At 36.3% G+C, this 22871-nt stretch overlaps 2 protein-coding genes across 2 annotated transcripts; one reads left to right on the top strand and one right to left on the bottom strand.

The window, feature by feature from the left end:
• On the top strand, window positions 1–1803 carry LOC143908928 (uncharacterized). The gene is made up of 6 exons (XM_077426785.1): window positions 1–160; window positions 335–482; window positions 561–637; window positions 756–951; window positions 1028–1152; window positions 1304–1803. The coding sequence occupies exons 1-6, from the start codon at window positions 152–154 to the stop codon at window positions 1433–1435; spliced, it is 687 nt and encodes a 228-aa protein (XP_077282911.1). The 5' UTR covers window positions 1–151; the 3' UTR covers window positions 1436–1803.
• Window positions 1804–5211: 3408 nt separating this feature from the next.
• Window positions 5212–21302, bottom strand: LOC143909968 (cilia- and flagella-associated protein 43). The gene is made up of 29 exons (XM_077428292.1): window positions 21286–21302; window positions 21039–21202; window positions 20870–20971; window positions 20643–20805; window positions 20376–20568; window positions 20077–20205; window positions 18885–19066; window positions 18699–18801; window positions 18389–18634; window positions 17909–18026; window positions 17677–17837; window positions 17451–17598; window positions 17177–17358; window positions 16111–16359; window positions 15659–15939; window positions 14024–14219; window positions 13828–13948; window positions 13623–13741; window positions 12613–12780; window positions 12246–12547; window positions 11970–12164; window positions 11707–11832; window positions 8083–8188; window positions 7842–8000; window positions 7662–7775; window positions 7437–7580; window positions 7226–7366; window positions 5424–5557; window positions 5212–5350 (listed from the first exon to the last, which is right to left on the bottom strand). The coding sequence occupies exons 1-29, from the start codon at window positions 21300–21302 to the stop codon at window positions 5212–5214; spliced, it is 4602 nt and encodes a 1533-aa protein (XP_077284418.1).
• Window positions 21303–22871: the final 1569 nt, after the last annotated feature.

The raw sequence follows: 22871 nt of genomic DNA, 5'->3' as shown, positions 1-22871 counted from the left end.
ATTGTCTATGGTCACTTATGCCAGCTGTCAGATGATCTGACTCGGTTGTGAGAGTGCGGAGTGCAGTATCCGCTGTGATATGTCCGTGCGGGCAAATATTGGCGCCCCCAGCGGTGCCTCCGCCCCCGACGCCCGCCTCTAGCGGCTGGGCATGTGGCAGGCGAGTTTCACACTTCACTTCACACACATACACTCTCACCCTCTGCATTATGCCTATACTGCCAACTACCTTAACCTTAGCCTTACTCAATCCCAATTCCCAATTCGTTTTCTATATATGTAGACATAGATTATTCCGTATATTGTATTGAAGGTGCATTATGTTTGGTTACAGAGCAACGACGGTGTAGGCACAGGCGGGGGTGGTAGTGGTAGTGCACGGCTAGCGTGGCTCACCGCAGGAGGCTGCGGAGTGTTACTGTTGCTGCTGCTGCTGCTCACCTGCTACTGCTGCCTGATGCCTCGAGATCGCAAACCTACACGTAACTACATACATCCATGCATTGTCTCTCTCAACTGTATACGGTCACACTAACCCTTGCCATCTAACATATTTTCAGTGGAGCCGTGTTGTAAGAGGATTGATACACCGAAAGAAACCAACTGGAATATGTATCAACCGCCCGCTGGTATACAGGTATGCTTCTTTCGTAGAACCGCATATATGTTGAAATAAACGTGACACTTTTTAACTGTTTAATATGTATGTAAGCACATGTGTACTTGAATTAAACATTTTGTGTGTGTGTAATTAGATTCAGATACCGAGAGGCGCCAGACCAGTTAGCTATGCGGGTCACATAAACCACAACAACTATGTCCCGAATCAACACGAAAACTCGTACACGAACCACCACCATCACAGGAGTCACGAACGAGTCACGAATCACGGCTACATAAACAACGCCACAACCATATCGGAATTCACCGGACAATACGCTTCTAGTAGTGGTACAATTTGTCTCACATTTACAATGAAACACACACATTTGATGGTCTTATTATAATATTTGGTGAATGAATTCAGTTTTAGACGATATGATAAGCGGAGGTAGTATGGATTCGTTGAAGACCAGATCGCTACCAGCGTTTTTACGATCTAAACAACGCCCACTTTCCACGGAGGACGATCTTCATCAGCTATACGCAAAAGTAATATATCACACTGTTCGGATGGCTTACATATATCTGCTAGTGTACATCAGCTGAACCGATTTGAACCCATTTTAGGATTAACTTTGCTTACTACTATGTAAGTATGTGTTTCACTATCAGTACTCATTCTTGTAACTATTGTTTTCAGGTGAATTTCAGTAAAAAGCGCAAAAACCGCATGAGGAATGACGACGCTGCCGTAATAGCTCTGAGCAAATCTCGAAGCGAGTGCCTCAACGCCGACGCGGTCATAGTTTACGACGAAAGGACGGCGCTTTAATATATCCAAAACTCTTACATTCCAATGATAAAAGTTAACTTTCTACCAATGATATTATATAACTGTATCGATGTAGTACGTTGTGTTGAATTCATCGCTTTAGACTTAGTTCGCACGTTTATTTATAAAACGAATTCAGTATTTATGAATATTGTTTACCTGACGATGGTGTGTGCGGGTACTTATCGGCAAATGGCTGTCAATAGAAACTGACATTTCTAATATTTTTAATGATTCTAGTCTTCGAAATCTAAGTCACACAATATGTATCAATATAATGTTTATCTGAAACTTACATATCTAAATTTTATTGTATATTTTTAAAATATATACATATATATATGTATATTCACATAGGAATTGTAAGTAATAATATTAGTATTATTTTTTTATTACTAAAAATTGTTGATTGAAATAATTTCAATTGCATACCTTTTGTATTGTATATAAAATATTCTTCATTTCATTTGCCAAGACACTATGGATATGTAACGGCTACCACACGCAACTTAACTTTCAACCCATCCAACAGAGAAATGTTTTAATAATAGAAGTGGCTTCAGGCTTCGTATTATTATCAAATGGCAAATGTCTGTGGACATTTCATAATAATTTTCCTGGCAGTCGTGTTTGATGCTCGACGTATATCTGATTGTTTGTTAATCTTACTCGCATATGGGCAATTGCATCGTTAAAAATTGCACAATGCATTCAAAAACACACAATAAACAACATGGGATACATTTTTATAAGTAAATTAATCATTTAAGTAACAAATGCAAAAAAAGTAAATAAAAATAATCCGCCGATTGAGAAAAGAACGGATTAGCTACCAACGCCCAATACTGCCATATGCTCAAATTGTAAATAAATTTGTATCAAAATAAAACTTATTTCTATAGTGAATATGCGATGACTAGAGGTAGGACCGGAAGCGCGCCGTCTATTGTTCCATTATTGTAAATGCTTTGTAAAAAAGGTTCGGCAAACCTTTAACAATGCATTTACAACATGTGAACAATGAACAGCGCGCTCTGGGTCCGCTTTTTAGTGATGACCCCGGTTCTATTCCGTGCGTGTATCTGCAATTATGGAAACGCTACACGTATAATTGACACAAGCAATGTAATGGTCTAAGATCTAAGAATCTTAAGCATCGAGATGGCTAGAACAGCATTTGTAAAAATGAAGGCGGCGCTTACAAACGAGCATCTCAATCTTCATACGCGGTTGAGATTCGCGAAGAGCTACGTCTGGACAGTATTACTACACGGATGTGAGACGTGGACTCTGAAAACCAAGATGATCAGCCGCATTGAAGCTTTTGAGATGTGGGTCTATAGGCGTATGCTGAAGATTCCGTAGACCAAAAAGATATCAAACGAAGCTGTCCTCGGCATGATGGGGAGAGGCAGGGAACTTGTTTCTGTCATCAAGTGGAGAAAGATGGAGTACCTCGGACACATGATACGGGGTCCAAAATACGAATTTCTCCGTTTGATAACCATGGGGAAAATAGAAGGAAAAAAATGGATTGGCAGGAAAAAGTTATCTTGGCTTCGAAACATGCGCATGTGGACCGATATGAGCGCCGAAGAGCTGTTCCGAGCTGCTGAAGACCGATGCGGATATATTCAAATAATCGACGAGGTGGTCGCCGACGTCCGGATGCGGACAAGGCATTAACAATAAGAATAATGTAATGGTAAAGGCGCTTCTATTTTTATAACATTTCTCTGCCCATCCAATGTAAAAAAGTATACATTGCACTCCCAAATCGGGAGAAGCACCTTTAAAATTATTTAATACCAGTGTTGTGCCCGATGAAATATCATCGCATGGGTTATGGCATATTAAGCTATTAATTAAAAAAAAAAGAAATGTGTTGGTCATGTGTTCGACCGGCACGCGGTCGTATTTTTGCAAGTACCTTTTAAATATATTTATATTTAATTGTTTAATATGAAAAAAAAGGTAAAAACTATCTACCTACCTACATATAAACAATATAAAACACCAATAAAAGAATTAATTAAATAAATTTTCAATAGATGACGCTAAATGCTCAGACTTATTGCCCTAGAGCAGTGGCTCTTAACCTGGGTTCGGTGAGTCAGTCTCAGGGGTTCGTTAGTTGGGGGTCAGTACCTGCAACAAGGTTAAGAACCACTGCCCTAGAGGAAACATTGGTAGCAATCAGTATATATATATATATATATATATATATATATATATATATATATATATATATATATATATACATATATAGAAGTTTTTTGTTGTTCTGTTATTATATTCGTACGTTTTGTTGGCATTGTTTCAACTGTGACGTACATATGTCGAATTGAAACGACTATTATAGTGCGGCGAGCGTTATCGCACACAGACACACCAACTTCAATCATTCTTAGATGTGGGCGTTAGATAGTTATTAAAGAAACATTGATCAATGCTATTCCATAGTGCCTATGTAATTGAAATTGAGTATAACATCTCACAATACTAAGTTTTATAAAAAAATATTTTATTCCTCTTATACATAATAATAATATTAAAAAAAACTATACATATATTGTAAGCGCTTTGAATGTTTTCTACTGTAATTTTTCTACATTGTATTTTACAATGGTTAAAAATGTCTCTTGAATGATAAAAAAATTCATATTTGACAATGTTGCGATTCTTTGTACGTTCATATGTAGTAACTTCGGTCTAATTCGATTGAATACTTTTCTATAAACTTTGTATTATATGACTAACGTAAGTGAGAAGCACAATTTTCATACAAATTATACACACGCACACGCGTAGCCGTAACTCGTGACCAAAATCATCGAGTTATTTAAAGAAAAAAGGAAAATGATCTCATTTAATACTAACACACGAACCCGTTCGAATTCCCTATTTAGATATTGATCAAACTTGTGACAATAACCTATGAATCTTTACATTGTAACGAATTTAATAAAAGTAATATGTAATTAATAAGCAGTATGTTTTATGCGCTTTTTGTGTAGACCGTAATGCCGACTCCAAGGCATAAGCCGTTGTCCACACACATTTTGGCCTACGAAGCCAATGGCCCACGTATGGAGTTGGCATAAAGCATTTATCCGATATATATGTGGTAGAGATTCCTGACAGATGACGCTGTTGAGGACCACGGTTGGGATGTGGCGGTTGAGGTGAAGATCAAACACGTGCGTTTTCAGTCATGTTGTTTATTAAGACGATACGTGCGGAGGTTTAGCGACCAACCGCGCGGAGCACAGGTCCAACTGCTACTAACCGTTACATCCCTGCCCCTTTCCATCCCCTTCTCACAAACAGTCGTGACATACCCTTTCTCAGCCATAGCCCATACATCAGCCTTTCGTTCAATTCCACTCCTACATATATATATATATATATATATATATATATATATATATATTATTTTGTTCTCTGTTCATTGTGTATCGGATAATTAGCATTTATTTCAGTTAGTTTTTCAGTCATTTAAAAAAAAATGCCTATTTTTCTAAGGAATTGTAATAGTGCCATCGTATTTATCGTCAACGTCGTGTGCAAAGACTGAAAAATTATTTATTAATGTTTGTACAATAAACACATACATTTTAATTCAACGTGTGTATTGTAAATAAATGACTAATATGACTGGAATTGTTTTATTGAATTACAAATTTTCATTACACGAAATTTAATATTAAGTCACCCATCATCATTCACACGTTATATATGTATCTTCCAGACTATTATTTTACAGTTGTGACATTTCAATACGATTGAAATATCGACAGAGTGGGAAACGTGCGGAGACGTTGCAACTCCAATTCCGTTTGCAACATAACAATCGTTGTATCCTGCCTTTTGATCTCGTTCGCCAATTTATTCCTCGATATAAAAAGATTTATTCTAAAAACAAAACGAAAAAATCATGTCAAATTTCCCAACAAACACAATTAAAACAAATCGAAATGTATAATACCTTTTAGTAACGTCTTGCTGTTTCTGTAACCCAACTTCAGCCTCTTTCTCTTGCGTTTCGCCAGCATCTTTCTTCAAACGTTCGATCGAGCGATCCAAAGATTTCATCTGAGCCTTGATCGATCCCACTTTTAACTGTATTAGATACATCGAATTTTCAATAGAACATCAAAGCCTTATTTATAACATAAATATGAGCCGTTATAATTGAAAGTGGCATAAGCCCAAGAAATAATTAATTTCAAGACATATTTCGCAAAAAATTTAATACAATATTGTAACGTAGAGATTAGGTGAGTGGCGATGGTTTAATAGCGCTGATCACCTGATCTCGCGTTCGTGCCAAAATGGCCTCGACGTATAGAAGAGTCGTGTATAACGGCCAATAGGATCGCGCAACTCATTGACCAATAGGATCTCGCGAATATCTGTGTACAGAGAGCGCCCGATGAGTATAAATATGGGACGCTCTCGAACTGTAGAGCATTCGGAGCCAGTGGTTCTCAAGTGCGGCCACTAGTGGATTTTACTGCGGCCACCAGCGACTTAATAGTAAATAATACTAATATTTAAAAAGAATTAAATATATTTTAAAAACTACAAAAAAAGTAACTTAACAATAATAGAGACCATGCTCATCATTGACAAACTAAAAAATATAGCGAAAAGCCTTGTGACGGAAGTTGAAAATGACAATTTTTCAATTTTATCTTCTGTTAGTGATTTGATAGATAAGATGACAGACACAACTTCAAAATTAAAATTAAAACTTATAATAATAGAGTGGCTTAAATCTCTGAATCTGGAAGTTGATAAAAGGTTCGAAGAATTGAATTTTTTTTAAACTTTCTTTTGTATCTTCCCCTTTTATTATGATGACAAATGAAAATTTCATAGTACTACAAAATACAATAAAATCATTTTCGGTATTGAGATTAATTAACTGGGCTAACGTAAAATATGCATTATTAGAAATTAGTCATGATCAAGTACTTAATAACCATTTTAATAATATTTCGGTTCAAAAATTTTGGTTGGAAATATACGTTGACAATGAAACAAACCAATATAAAGATTTGGCAACAATTGCTTTATTAATATTGTCTATTTTTCCCACTACCGTATATTGCGAAAGATCATTCAGTGTAATGCACTTTATTAAAAACAAATTTAGAAACCAGCTGACAGACGCAAACTTAGAAGCAGCAATGCGGCTTGCATTGGAAGAAAGGAGTATTGAGCAATTTCCATTTGCATTATTATTAAATAAATAGATACCAAAATGTTAAAATTTCTTTTATTTTATGAATAAATTGATCCATTTTTTTGTAACTTTAATTTATTTGATTAAATTTGGTGCGGTCACCAGACATTTCCATGGGACCACTATTATCACCTGTGCGGCCACGGTAAAATTTCGCCTGAGAACCACTGGTGTAGACCAATAAATAACTAGAGGTAGGATAGTCACAGTGCTATCCATTGTTCGGCAAACCTTTAACAATGCATTTACAACCTTTGAACAATACATGGCCCCCTCAGGCTCCGGTGACAATAAATAACCTCTACTACACTACTACGTCTTTCTCTCCGATCCCGGAAAACACTCTTCACGTCCACGCAACAATATTAAAAAAAAAATACTGGTGGCCTGTAATACGTTTATTCTACCTTTCTGAGATTCTGAACATATCGAACCAAAAGAAGTTACAAAAATTTATGAATTGAGTCAATCAGAAATAGTGTTTTTTTTTTAATTGAAAATTGGACTTTCAAATATAACGGCTCATATATTGCCACAACCTCCAATTCGTCTACTCTTTGCATGTGGTCCAAGAGTTGCTTGTCAAAGTAGGACTTCGTCATTTGCACCTTCTTATCAATATCGACCGTATTTGCAGTGTTCGTCTTATTGTGGATGTATGCTTGAATTTCTTTGGTCACCTTCGTGAAAACAATCAAGTTAAATAGAATCGTTGACTTCCTGAATCGATTTGTGGGGTTTCGTATATACCTTAATGCGTTCGAAATGACTTAAGTCGTCTTCCAACTGCTTTATTTTCATTTTCAACGTGGCATGCTCCCACTCTTTCTCCAAAATGCGGTTTTTGAACTTAGAAGTTGCCCGTTCGGCGCTTAATTTCTTCTGGGCGGCTTTCTAGAAAACGTTTAAAAAATAAAATTTATGCATTAAACAACAATTAGCGAACTTTTAAACAGTACATGTACATATTTATACCCTTATCTGCTTGTTTATAGCTTCAATTTCCTCCTGTTTAGTCAATATAGCCTCGTCAAAATCCTTCAAATGCCCCGTCATGTCGATTTCGACAAGGCCACTCTTTACGATGAGCTACAATCATTTCAGGTCGTGAAAAAAACATTTCATAATACAGTTATAGAAAATATTGTATACCACCTGTATCGGAGAGTTTCTAGATTGCTTCTCCATGTACGTGCGATGATTAGTTATATCAGTCTTCAACTTTTGATGGTGCGATCTGAGAGCGTTGGTTCTCTTCTGACAAGCGGCATAGGCTGCTTCAACTTCGACCACTTCTGCGGCTGCTGCACGCATCTGATCATGATTTATTTAACACACATTAAGAACTACACATTGCCAAGTTTCTGTAATCATATCATATAAGCACGCATGTAACCTTGATTTCATTGTCGATTTTAATCCTACGCAACTTGCACAACGTCGTCCAAACGGCTTCGTCCACTGTAGCCGGCATGTTATTTACTGAATCCAACTGATCTATACTGTGAAATCAAAACGCAATATTTATGTTACAGTCGAAATGTATTTTCAGTTGTAATATGTAATATTCCAACTAGCGCTTTAGATCGTTCATATTCGAATACAATTCAACTAGTAAATTATATATCTACAAGCGCAAATACACTGTAGGGATATAGCACGACTTGTACCATACGAAACTAGGTCGATGATATTTCCCTCATCGAACTTAATCTGTACAAATGACATCATTGCATCCTGTTCTCGTACACGAAAGTCAGCCTTGGCCGAAATAGTTCGTCCAGCTTACCCATAAAGGCGATTCGACTCGCTCCAGATATGCAATCACGAGTACACGGGAAATCCCAAGGAGCTACGCAACTACGCATCAAACATAGAACACAAAGGAAGACCTCGACCCGTTGGAATCTTCCAGAACGTGATCTCACCAGCCCGGCTACACGTTGCTCAAGCAACACCTTTATTTATTTATTTATTTATTTTATTTATTTATATTTTAGCTATCAAGCTAATTTAAAAATACATCTTAATTATTATACTTAACTCTAAAATTTATAATTAACTTATATGTACTGTCCCTCACAGAGGTGTCTCTTCGCACCTCGCAGGAATGCATCCATGTTTTCAGCGGACCTGACGCACTCAGGGAGGGCATTATACATACATGAGCACACCCCTGTGAAAAACACCCCCAGCCGTCTTATTCTTTCTTACTCTACTTACAACTAGTTTGTCCTTTTGTTTATCTATGTTTATCTCTATTCCTTATTATATAATCATCAAAATACTTAGGTAATAACTTATGATCTAACTTATAAACAAAAGACAATGTACTTATATTTAGACTAATTCTAATACTCATCCATCCTAATTCATCTAACATACTTCCAATACTCTTAAATCTACTCACATTCAAAATAGCTCTCATAGCTTTATTCTGTATTTTTTGCATTTTTTCTAAATCTTGGCCACTAAACAAATTAAGCACAGTGGCACAATAAACCACATGTGGCAAAACAATTGAATTAAACACTAAAATTTTACTTTTTTTACTTAAAATATTTCTTAATCTACATAATACACCAACTTTTCTAGCCATTTTTTTTATTATATAGTCAGCGTGCATTTTAAAATTTAGTCCTGAATCTATGTATACACCTAAGTATTTTATATTTTCAACTTTTTCAATTAACTTATCATCAATTCTAATTTCATTCAATATATTTTTATTTTTACCATTCAACCACATCATTTTTGTTTTATTCACATTCAACTTAAATTTATTTTCACACAACCAGTCATTCACATAATTTAATTCTATATTTAAAATCTCAGACATTACATCAACATTCTTTCCAATTATATATATCAATGTATCATCTGCAAACAAATGTATTTTACACATCTTAATTACCTTAACAATATCATTTATATATAATATAAATAATAAGGGTCCCAATTTGGACCCTTGCGGCACTCCATGAGGTGTTACAAATTCAGAGGATAACACCTTATCAATTTTTACTATTTGCCTTCTATTATTTAAGTATGAGTATAAACCAATGCATCGTCCCCAGATGCCAGTGAGCTTCAGGAACTCGACCTGGCTCGTTCCAGCGAATCACCTACCTACTTCGCTGTACATACAAATACACCTTGTAATGAACGGATTTACGCGCGCTTATCTGATCTTGCGGTGGTGATGTAGAGGGCGTTTACGGCGTTCTTCCAAGGGTTGGGTTATGTAGAAACGTGGACTAACCTGGGGATAGTGATATATATGTATATAGTCGGGGAGGTTCCTGACTGCAAGTCGTCTTCGTTGATAACAGCTTCCTCGTGGTCTCACGGCTGAGGTTTCTCCGGAAACAGCGTGAGGAATGCAGGGGAAGTTGTGCTGGAACTCAGGGGAGGGAGTGATGCTACACTCGACCTCGCAGCGGTTCTTCAGCACTGATGGTGATGGATCTCTGGGCCCCGTCTCCCCCTGGAGACGTGCACAGGAGAGATCTTTCTTCGACGGGCGATCGCGGGTGAGAGAGCGCGCTCTACATGCGCGCGCGCCTATAAGGCTTTTCCCTGGATGGCCACTCGAAATAAAGGGCGAGTGTTGCCCTATGGGACGATGGGAGAACGTCGCGTTACATCCTGTATTAATCGAGTAATAAAGATCCTCTTCAAGATTCAACCGAATTTCCATTGGCCGAGAAACGGTCCAAACCTTTAACCCGCCCTATAACACTTTTGAACAATGTGCGCCAGTTGTACTATAACAGTTGAGTTTTGACAGCTCTGATGTTTTTACGAATGCTTTAGAATTCAATAATGCGTTCATATTTGCTAGACGTTACAAATAAAGGTAATGAGTACCGTATTACGATAACTATAAGAATTTGGTCGAAACAAAAAATGTGTCTTTCCAACTCAATTTACTTGTCAAGTGACGTCATCACGAAAGCCTAACCACTGTACATATCTTACCTGGTACAAACTTATAGTTGAACTGTATTTTCAGTTAGAATGTAATTCACCATATGAATCAACTTACGTGGGTTAAACGGAATATATTCCAATTAGTCAAAATATGTTACAACTGGAAGATACACTTCAACTTTTACATATTAATTACTATACATATATGCAGGGTTTTTTTTCCATTTAACGCGATGGAACGGCGTTCCGGCACCTTTTTGTCTCAACGTTTTTTATGTTTCAAACGAATCTATATATATATATAAAAATGAATGCCTGTGTGTGTGTGTGTGTCTCGAATAGGCTCCTAAACCACTGAACCGATTACGATGGAACTTTCAGAATTTCTTGTATGCATGTCCGGGAAGATTTCTGTGAAAAAAAATCGGGAAAAAACGGGAACGGAAACGGGGAAAGCGGGAATGAGTGTCATTGCAACGGAATAATTTCAAATATGTTCGCTGCCTGCGTTTTTCCAACAAATGGGAACGGGAACGGGAACGGAAACGAAAACGGGAACGAGAACAGGAACGGGAACGGGAATTGCATGCGCTATTGTGGCATTGCAACGCATGCTGGGTTCAGCTAGTATTCTATATAATATAATTTGAATATAATCTTTTCCAATAAAAAAACTTAACAAGAAGTGAGCTCTGGCCCTGTATATATGTATGTGTATAGTACATTCAACAATTCTCATTTTCATACTAGAAAGCGACTTCGTTTCATTATAGGTGAGTATCGATCGGCTGATTTTACTGACCATCTAGCTAGCTAACACTTGATTGATTTGCGGAAAATTCGCCAACATGCGCTTTAATGTGTATTAGCAAATACGGAAAGTATTCTCGGTAAGTGCACGTACCAGCAGTAGCTGGCAAAATATATATTCATACTATACAGCAGTACATGTCATCATAACGCATCAAGCAAAACCAGTTTTCTTCGACCACTGTAGAAACATTCACACACGATATGACGTCATGTGAACTGCTGGATAATATTCATAGATAAATACATATATACATATGCATATTTAATTTCTTACCCTTTTAAATAATCCAAACAATCGTGGTGCAGAAACGGCGGTCTCTCTTTGCACAGAGCTGCAGACGCCATCTCATACAACACTCCCACTGTCATCGATGGTTTAGCATGCCATTTAGGACGCTTCCTGGAAAAACATGAAACAGCCGTGATTTTGCATAATGGACCTAACGCTCAGGGTATTTTTTAGATCGGCAGATTTGTTACGATCGAGTTCACTGTGTAAAACTTAGTATGTAGGTCCAATTGTTTATTTTCACTTACTTGAACAACTTATAGCACAAGTCTAGAACAACGGGTGAAACCTCCCCCAAATTCGTCTTGAAGTTTTTATCCAGCGTCCTGTCGCGCAATGAAAGAATTTCACAAGCGGCGTGAGATTCTGCCATTTGATTCTGCACCACGTTCATCTCGGCGTACGATCTCTCTTGCTCGTTCTCCAATTGCAACATTTCGGATCTGAAAGACGGATGTAACATGAACATTCTGAGAGCTGAATCTATCCGCTCTAAACTTAGGCCTGTAAAACTGTCAACATACTCGAGCTCTTTATACTTCTCGACGGCCTCCATTCGCCTCAGGTTGTGCTCCCTCAGCAGCATGATCTTCAACTCCTCCTGTCCTATCGCCGACTCCACCTTCAACTTGAGCACATACAACTCTTCGACTTTCTTGTTGAACCTGTGAATTTCGGCGTTCAGGGATTGAGAAAGTGTGTCGTACTCCTGATGCAGCATCATGCGATACCTCTCCCGTTCCGATTCCCTTTCTGCCACGCTGGCTTCCCATTCGCCGATATCGATCAGATCGGATTCGGTGAACTCGTCTGGGGTTTTATCGCTCTGAAAATGTTCCGCGTAAGTCTATAGCTGTTTAATATCTGAATCACAAATGCACGAATTCATACCATGCAGTGAGGTTTTGGTATGGGCTTTTTTATTTCTTCGTGCCATAACTTCTCCAGCGTGGCGTCCATCATGGCCACGAGAGCCCTCTCGTAAAACGGATCCGATGGCACTACTTCAGGGGTGGTTTTAATTGCATCGTCAAGACTGACGTACGGCGAAACATCGATCTGAAACCGATCAGAATTTTAACATCCATGACTAAACGAAGTGCAATAAGACATGAGAATATTATTAAGGGACACACTTGTGGGAATATAGCACAACTTGTACTATACGAAACTAGATCGAAGATATCACCTATTTCCCTCATCGAACTCAAGCTGTACAAATGATATCATCGCGTCATGTTCGAACACGAGAGTCAACCTTGGCCGAAGTACTTCCGTTCAAACGCAACACACAAAGGAAGACCTTGACCCCGTAGGAATCTTCCAGAACGTGATCTCACCAGCCGAGCTACACGTTGCACAAGCAACACCTATATAAACCAGCGCATCGTCCCCAGATGCCAGTGAGCTTCGGGAGCTCGACCTGGCTTATTCCGCAACTAGCTACTTCGCCATACATACAAATACACCTGTATTAATCGAGTAATAAAGATCCTCTTCAAAACTCAACTGAGTTTCCAGAGGCCGGGAAACAGTCGAAACCTGTCACCCGCCCTATACACTGAATGGTACATGGTACGTGTTTTTTTTGGATACTTTTAAAAATGCGAAAAAAACGCAGTACCCCTAGCCCATATACATGGTATACAGCCCCAAAAATCACCCCCTGGCGTGTTTTCGGTGATATTTTACCCTTGTATTTATTCTTGCTTGACAGTGATGGATAACGGTGAATTCCATATTTGCAGATATGCAGGAGAAACATATGTACTCTGCACGTGCAACCACACCCGAATTCGGTTAGGGGAACACCCACTGTCACAGCGGGGAGCCAGGGACATGACGTTCCATACCACTCAGTGTGTTTTCGTCCTAAGGGAGCTTTACACTGGACATGCTACCTCATATGGTTCAACCGTTGTTAACTTTTCCGGAATCTCAGCCTGGGTCCACTGTGGATCTTCCAACGAGAGAGTTATCACTTGGTCACTCCCTTTCAATTTATTCAGAGCATTCAGTTCTATAAAGTAACAAAAAATATATAGATATATTCGATATAGACAACACCAATCTACAATATACAATATATTTGGTGAAATTGTGTACCAGAAACTATCACTTTGAGTCTGGCACTTCCGGCGACCACCGATGAGATTTCTTTGCGTTTGAGTTCCATCACTTCTTCGAATTTTTCATTGAAATACAATTGAAGGAGACGTGTCGTGTGCTAAAGGTCACATATTACAAAATTACTAGGGTGATACTGTAGACATTGAATTTCAGTCTTAGATAATAAAGAGACCTGTGTGTTTTTCACGCTCCAATTCATCTGCATGTATGTATGCATCAGCATTTGGGAACAGACTAAATCCTGACTTCCGATAAACTGATCCGCTGAAGACACACTCAAATCATTGAAAGCTTCATCGTTAACTTCTCCTTTGTTTTCAATCACAGTATTACCAGTCATCGATAAAATACTAACGCTGGTTAAATTTCTGAAAACAATCAAAAAATATAATACATATGTATGATACTATTCAAAACCCATTCAGAAAATTAATTTATATCACACTAAATTCTAAAATTCTAAATTCTAAATTCAACATGGTAATGATATACAAAGTTTTCATAAATGCAGTTTGTCAATGTTAAAAAAATTCGGATGTGACCAACCCCTGACTTTATCTATGTATTTGAGGAATATAAGAAGGTTACAAATCAAAATTCGATATTGAACCGTACAGACAGATTATGAAATACTAATAACTATGACAGCATTTTCTAGCAAGACAAAAGTTCTACTTCCGGTTGTCGGATTTTGTTCAAAAATTTTTTATTACTTTAAACCACTATCAGTATTATACACATTAAATATCAAGAAAATAAAAATAATTTAAAAGGTCAAAATAAAATAATGAAATATTGTTTAAAAAAAATACTACTTCCGGTTTACGAATTCTGACCAAAGCCTTATCAGCTCTAATTTAGTGTATAAAGAATGCAAATATAAATTTTCAGTTTGATACGTTCAGGGGTGTGGACAGAATAGTGGGCACAACATTTTTGACCTTTTTAAGAGGAAAAAATTCCACTTCCGGTTTATTGAATTTAGTATTTTTTTTTATTTTCATCACATTGATAGAAGAATTATACTTGAATTTTTTCATGAAGAACACATATGTTTAAGGGGTCAAAAAAAATAGTGGAAGACAATCGAACAAGAGTAAACTGCCACTTCCGGTTGAGGGATGCATACCAAATTTTATACATAACTTTTTATTACGCTTAAACTTCTAGAAATGAAATTTCAGTTCAATAAACCAAAAGGTTTCTGAGAAAAACATAAAAAAAACCTCGATTCTCCAGAGTAAAAGTACTACTTCCGGTTCAGATAAAAATATAAGGTTATAAAGATTATTATTTCTATTACATGTAAAAAAACTTCATCCCGATTCAGTTAGCGGTTTGGGAGATAATTGAATTCAAAAACTTAAAAAAAAAGAGGACACCTATAAGGGGAGGTACCATTTCCGGTCAACTTAAAAATTTGAAAAAAATTCACGTCGTGTCGATACGAATTTCAGTACCCGATACTAAGTTTCAGTTCGATAGGACTAACGGTGTTCAAAAAATCCCCAAAATACACACACACACACACACATTTTTTCTAGATTATGAAAACGTGATCAGTGATCGATTCTGAGTTCGAATCTTCATCAAAATCTCGAGTTCGAATATTCGCATGATCACAAAACTTCATCTATTGTTACTACGTACATATGTAGATAAAGTAAAAAAAATGTAATTTATATACATATGTATTTCCACAATTCCAGTCAGACTTATAAGTAATGATTGAATTTTCAAACCGCCAAATTACGAGCTAACCATTGTATGTTTATGAAAAACGCATATTATATACTTATATATGTACATAGTATTGATCAAAGTCTTCCAAGACAGCACCAGCGAATCACTCTTGTCCGATTCCAGAGATTTTAAAATGTTGCACATTTCAACTTCGATGTCTTCGGTGCTGCTTGCCGGCAAAAGGGCATAATTTTCAACAGCCTTTTTGCCGAATATTGGACATAGCTCTTTCCCGACCGTTTCCACGGTGTCCCAACACATTGACTTGATCCACGCGGTAATGCGATCCTGAGCTTCGATTTGATTCTCAAATGCCACTTTCATATTCTCCCTCTCGGCAGTAGCCTAAACATAAACCTAATTTTAGAAAATATTATTAAAAGTCAATGTACAGATCATTCCATTTACAAAAGCTCCCCGCTCAGTGTTCAAAAGTAATGCAGTAAAAAGCAATGGCGATCCTTGGAGTGAGGGTGGGCCTTTATTAATAGAATGACTTTTGAGTGTTAATCTTACATCTTCAAATAATTTCTGGTTGGTTTTTGTATGCATTCTGAACACATCCAAAGGTAGACGATACAGAGGATCTACATTTTCATTATCATTCAGCAGCATTGACAACTTCCCTTTCAAAACTTCATACCGTTGGACTATTACATCACGCTCTGCCGACCATTGTTCAGTTTCTTGGATTTCCTCCTCCCGCAACTTACGGCTGATCCACATTTCTAATAAATTTAAATTGCAATGCCCACACATTATTTGCTTAAATCTAAGCAAAACACGAATGATAATTTATTGGTATTCAATATGAGTTATAATAACACACATATCATTAGAACAATATTTTTTTACCATTACATATGTAGGAATCTAGCACGACTTGTGCTATTACGAATCAAAACCAGTGATCTCATCATCTATCTTGTACAAACATGCATAACTCAAGGGCAACGTCCCCTTCGACCATTCCAGAAGAAAGAGTTCATCGCTCGATCGTAAAACGAACGAAACCCAACAGTGATGTCATCAGCCAACCGTAACACATGTCTGAAAAGTCTTTTACGCGTGGCACATGCCCGCATTCTTAAATGAACGACGTCCTGGCGCTGACCCCATAGCTATAAACCACACGTGTACCGAACACACGTGCCTCGAAAATAGGTCAACACGTGTCTCTAATACACGTGTCCTGGAAACGAAGACAAAGCATCTGCACACGGCACCCTTTAAGCCAGAACGTATATAAAGCGACGCACCAGCTCCCAACACCAGAGTGAACCTCTGGAGTTCACCCAGCTCACTTTTCCGAAGCTCAACCTCTTCGTACATACAATATTTTATTTATTTATATATATATTTAGCTATCAAGCTAATTTAAAAAATACATCTTAATTATTATACTTAACTTAACCAATTGAAAAATAATAAACGATCCTCTTTCAAACTCAACTGAGTTTCCATAGGCCGGGAAACGGTCGAAACCTTTAACCCGTCCTATACATACATACATATATAATATAAGGAAATAACGCATACCAGTCTGTTCGTCGAATAAGTGGCGTATTTTGGATTCACAAACTTGATCTTTTTTGTAACATATTTCCAACTTTCCGGAGCGCCTTGGCGTTGGCTTCGACTCAATCAACGAGTACAAAACCATATTTCCACATTTGGTCAACGACACCGCTATCTCATTATTAGAATCTATTATGAAACTTTTTATTTCTTCGTCAAAACGATGACACACCACAATTTCACACACTGAAACGTTCATTCATATTATCAAATAAATAAAACATACATATGTATGTGTAGAAACTACGCCATAAGCTGTATATCTAGTTAATACAAACTGTCATCAATCACGGGATGTATTTGAACTAAATTTATAATATAGTTATTCCAATGGGCGACTCTAGCCCTATTATTTTCAACAAACAGTCCGTTTATTTTATATTTTGAATATATTTCATTCGCAGACTCCAAATACGGCAAATTCTCCTAAAATACACTTAAAATGTATACATCATAGATACATATATCAAATAAAACATTACAAATGCAAAAAAATGTACACACACTCATCAACACTTCATAAATGTTAATTTTTCTTGTACTACTTTGCAGAGTCATCAACAAATGATTTGTCCCATAGCAAGCAAGCTCATTAAAAGTCACATCTTTCTCTCTAATTTCTATGGCTTTGGCTTCCTCAAGATTATAAAAAAACACTGCTTTATCTAATAAATATTAATAAGTTATTATATTTTAAATATGTAAGTTCCATTTCAATTATTTCAATTAAAATAACCTCTTTCCAACAGGGCCATCAAAAATAGCTGGCCGTTAACTTCGGAAATGCAAATGTTGTTCAGCATTTTATTGACATCGACAAAGTATACAACATTGAGATTCCATTCATCTGAAATCTATATAAAAGATACATCAATACAGAGATGTCCACACCTTCCAAACAACACAAGACACTGCTCGTTGATGACTTGGCGTAAATACATGCATATAAATATGTAAATACTATGAACTACTTCTTTTGGTTTATTATTTATTATAAATATTGTATTATATTCTCTGACTTTTCGTTTCCAACTCTGTAAATATGTTGATTAAATTAGCTATAACAACGGTCACTCAGCTGTCGACCATTGATTTTGATCCCAAGATTCTCTCATTTCCTACACATATCCTCAAGTACCATAATAAATATCTTAGGAGTGATAGTATCAGCTAGTCAAACAATTTTTTCAACATGATATAAGGTAATTCTTATAACCTTCAAATAAAATATCTCTCCGACGTGCATCGCCGATGCCAGGAACTCCTTTTCCCGATTCGACCAGACTATTCTGTCGATCCGGTGTTTCGTGATGCACTTTGACGCAGTTTTAGGTGCATTCGCATCGAATTGCATCAAATAAACACCATGCTTCTCTTCAGACCCACATGACATGGCCACCGTTGATTCCGTTGGACAAGATTTTAGACAGAATACGTCGTCTTCAAATTGAAATCTCGATTTCTGAAAATTATCAAAAGTACATTCGATGAATCATAATATAACTTAATCGTAAACAAAATCATACCAATATTCCAGTGGTGCACTTCCATAAACAGAGAACACTCTTTGAGTGCAACGTCAATAACTCTTCACAATTCGGATATAACAAATCGATGGCTGTGATATGTCTAAAATAAATTAGTATATTATTAAATCATAAATGATTTCGTGATGTGTAAATCAAAACTTAACAGATCATTTCTCAACAAACCTTTGCCAAATAGCGACAATATTACAAACGACACGTTCATTGTCCGTTTGTAACTTGAAAACATCACCATGAACAGTGACAAACACCAAATTTTCACCATTGCTCGACGATACCATGGTTGAAATAGCACAATCAAGCTGATGACTCCAAGCGACTGACCACTCCTTGTTTTTCTTCAAGTGCTAGGATTCAAATATATATATATATATATATATTTAAATTTTAAACTTCACAAATTATTTAACAAGACGCTATAGAAGTGACAGTGAAGTCTTTGAAGTTCTAAATGGTATATATTGGTAAACTTTGAGCGATGACGCAAAGCTTCAAAAGTGCTTTTGTAAATGAAATTAAGTATGGCACATAGATATAGAATACCATAGATACGCCCTTACGCTCTAAGCCGATCACCCTGTTGGACCATGCACAAACAAAAAAAATTACAGATCATGCACACTCTCTCTCAGTAGCTAGTTAGCTTCTAAGTCAGAAGGTCGATTGACGTTTTTCGAAAATGCCAACGTATTCAGTGAAATTGTGCTACAATTACTCAAGAAAACATAAAAAGGCGGATGGCATTACATATCATAAGTAAGAATTAATATATAATGTCTTCAATTATAGTAGTATTTTAACATATAATGAAATATCGGCGCGATGTATGTAGTGTTGTATGCAGTGATTGAACAGCGGTCGACAACCTCTGCCACAGATGTCTCTAAATGCACACTTATATATTGTTGGCACTGAAGGAAATTCAGAAATCGATATTAAGTTTAAAACTACAAGCAATGAACTAAATATTAAAGTGTCGGCTTTAAAATTGATCCTTGTGGAATTTACTAATATTTAAATATTGTGATAGTTAATGATGGTTTTATTATAGTAACATACATTTGTAGTTTAATATAGTGTGTATAGCTAAGTATTTTTTTCTTAATATGGCTTTATTAGTTTGGTATACTGTCACGCGGAGTGTCCAATAAAATAAAACTTCAGTGCATGTACATATGTACATAAACTGGTTGCTGACCACTGCCGACCGCTGCGTCGATCTTTTTTTTCACCACTTCCCCGCTAGTTAAACCCCCCGCACCCCTCAGTTAATGGCGACAAGATCTCCAACGAAATTTGTATGTAAAGGCATATCTATGTATATTCTATATTTATGGTATGGAATTTATATAACTACCTGAATTTGTAGACTCGGTCCAAATATTGCAAATCCACCTTTATAATAAGCCAGTATTGGTTTGTGTACATCCACCATTGTTGAAGTCCACTCTTTGGCAATTGCCAAGTGATGTCCGTCTATTGCAACCTTTATATGCAAAACAAAAAAGGTGTAAGATACAATTTTACTAGATGAAATCGGAAACTTTGACCAAATATCAAGAGTAGTTGTGGAAATAGGAGAAAGACTATAGCTATCGATCAATAGTGAACATTATTGATACACCAAGTATAGAAAAGCAAATTTTAAAATAGTACAGAATACAAATCAGCATCTTCGTTAACAGCGTAGAGGCTTCCTTCATTCGTCCAAACTACGTCTACGAAATGTGTCGTCTCTTTATACAGTGATCTGTTTAAGAGCAAACATGTTTTGTATGTCGGAATCACTTCCCACACGCTAAAATTACTATCCCAACAATAACAAAACAGCAGAGAGTTTGTACTCGATCTGAAAATTGAAAACCCACATCATTTGCGTTTCGTATTCTATCCTTACCCTAACATTTACCTAAAGGTGTTTACCTAAAGGTGTGCCTCGAGCTTTCTACATCGATATCGTAACAAATCAACTTCTGTTCCGTTCTCCAACTCCACACGACTATCTGACGACTGGGATCATCAGACAAAGCAACCACATATTCACCTTCCGTCAACTCCAAAGTTAAGAAAGTCTTCAATTTGCTATCTAAAATAAGATCCTCTCAATAAAAAATGTTATAAAATTCATATCAAGATTGAAACATGTATACCTTTTATTTTAACCATCGTCTTAAAATCAGGATATGTCATCATGTATATGTGGGAATGTTCACACTTTTCAGCGAAAGCAAAAGCATACATATTTTTATGACCTGAAAGAATAATGATGTCTACAGTGGTGAAGATTTCTTAGTATGTATTTGTTGACGGTAATATTACCGATGAAACATTGCACTCCATCTCCGGTTGTCTGATCTTGAGCTGTATAAACTGATTCAATATGTGAAGTCAGATTGTGAAATATGATGTGCATGCTACTATGCATGGCGATGACATCTTTATTGACAAATGTCAGCCTCTCCACGTTGTTTAATATAGTCCATCTTTATAATTGAAATGAATATATGTGATTTAAATAATCGGCAGAACTCAATTGCATCTATTATGAGAAAAAAATTCTACAAACCTGACCGTGGTGGTCATTTTTCATTTATTGAATGCAACTGCCAAGTAGTTTTTGTTTGTAAATATATCAAATATTGATTTTGTAACTAAGGACAACCATTTCCAATTCTTATAAAGCTTTGTATTATTCATAGGGGACAATTTAAATGCACATTTTATAATACAAATTTATCGTAAGCATTTCATAAAATTTGTGAATTAAATAAAATATTATATCATTAAAAAATATAAATGTAAAATTTAAATATAATGCAACCTAAAAAGAATGAAATGCGCATTAACGCTGAGCATTAAAGATAGGCAACGTTCCCAACATTCCTAATGATCAGTGCCGGTTTTAGGAGGGGGCTGGGTCGGGGGGCGCCGAGTATGTTGGGGCGCCACTCCATGCACCGAAGGCGCTTTAAAATTTAAAATTAGAATTGATCATTTGAAATTGAAACTTATCGCCATAGGGTGCAAGGCCGGCACTGCTAATGATAACAGCCCCAACCTACCACTACCACCGAACACCTCCACTTTTGCAACTTTACCATGTCTCTCGACCGTTACAATGATTAAAGGGCTGCTAGACAGTTAATTTTGCAAATAACAATAGACTGTTCCATTAGTGTTCAAAGCAATAGAGCAAAAAAGCATGGTTTTTCTTATAAATTAACAATAGTGACCCTTTTTTATGCCGAAAGCACTATATTTTTCATATTTACTGCACCTTTTAATTGTTTAATAATCGAAACATTTTTTATTATTTCTTACTACAAATAAAAAATTGTTTAATGTAGCATTTTATTTTATTTTAGAGAAATATATTTATTTAATGCTCAATTTCTTTTATCCTAATGCGCAAATGATTCGTTCTAAGAAGAAAAGCTATATTTTAAATGCACCGTTAAATCGTCCCCTTATTCATACTGCAATCCAGCTACCCCTGTATATTTACTAGCGAATGTATCCAAATTTGTACTACTGTTGCATTAAAAGTCATCATATTGCGCTACAATGGTCAATTAAGTCAACACAAATGAAATGAAAACAATATAAATGAACCAAAAACTTTGAATGATATAAATTGGTTCATTTATAAGAGTGGGTGGGTGGGGGGTGGGGATCAACTTCAGATTTCAAGAATGTAGATAAATGAAAAAAAGAAGTAGGTTGATGACGTATTTTATTTTATTTGCACAAACATTTAACACATTCCGTTAATAGCATAAGCAACAATGTTGCACTTTTTTTTAAGAGTGACATGAAAAAAAAACCTATACTATTTATTACACATCGGCATGACTTTGTATGTATGTATACTTAAAATGAAAATAAATATGTAATGTATCTACATACATATGTAAACGAGATTAATCGAAGAAAACTGGCAAAATCTGCATATTGGTGCTTTTGAATAGTATGTTCCGCCAAAGATTGTATTTCTCTATAAAAGTCCATTTGCAAAGGCACTATGGAGGTTCACTAATCATTGGCTAACGTTCATATATAAAATAAATGTATAAAAAATGTTTATTTTATATGGCTTTTGTATGAACATATGTACATATGTAGCCCATTATATTACATTTCACGTGTCATTTT

Source organism: Arctopsyche grandis, chromosome 3 (genome assembly GCF_051622035.1).
Source record: "Arctopsyche grandis isolate Sample6627 chromosome 3, ASM5162203v2, whole genome shotgun sequence".
Classification (NCBI taxonomy): domain Eukaryota; kingdom Metazoa; phylum Arthropoda; class Insecta; order Trichoptera; family Hydropsychidae; genus Arctopsyche; species Arctopsyche grandis.
This window is presented reverse-complemented; position numbering and strand designations above follow the sequence as displayed.

Excerpts from the sequence above, each read along its gene's own strand:
- LOC143908928 (XM_077426785.1), top strand. Across the intron at positions 483-560 it reads TCGAGATCGCAAACCTACAC|TGGAGCCGTGTTGTAAGAGG; the intron begins GTAACTACATAC and ends ACATATTTTCAG. Across the intron at positions 1,153-1,303 it reads TTCATCAGCTATACGCAAAA|GTGAATTTCAGTAAAAAGCG; the intron begins GTAATATATCAC and ends TATTGTTTTCAG.
- LOC143909968 (XM_077428292.1), bottom strand. Across the intron at positions 14,220-15,658 it reads AAGACTTTGATCAATACTAT|AAATTTAACCAGCGTTAGTA; the intron begins GTACATATATAA and ends GATTGTTTTCAG. Across the intron at positions 12,548-12,612 it reads TACCAAAACCTCACTGCATG|AGCGATAAAACCCCAGACGA; the intron begins GTATGAATTCGT and ends GAACATTTTCAG.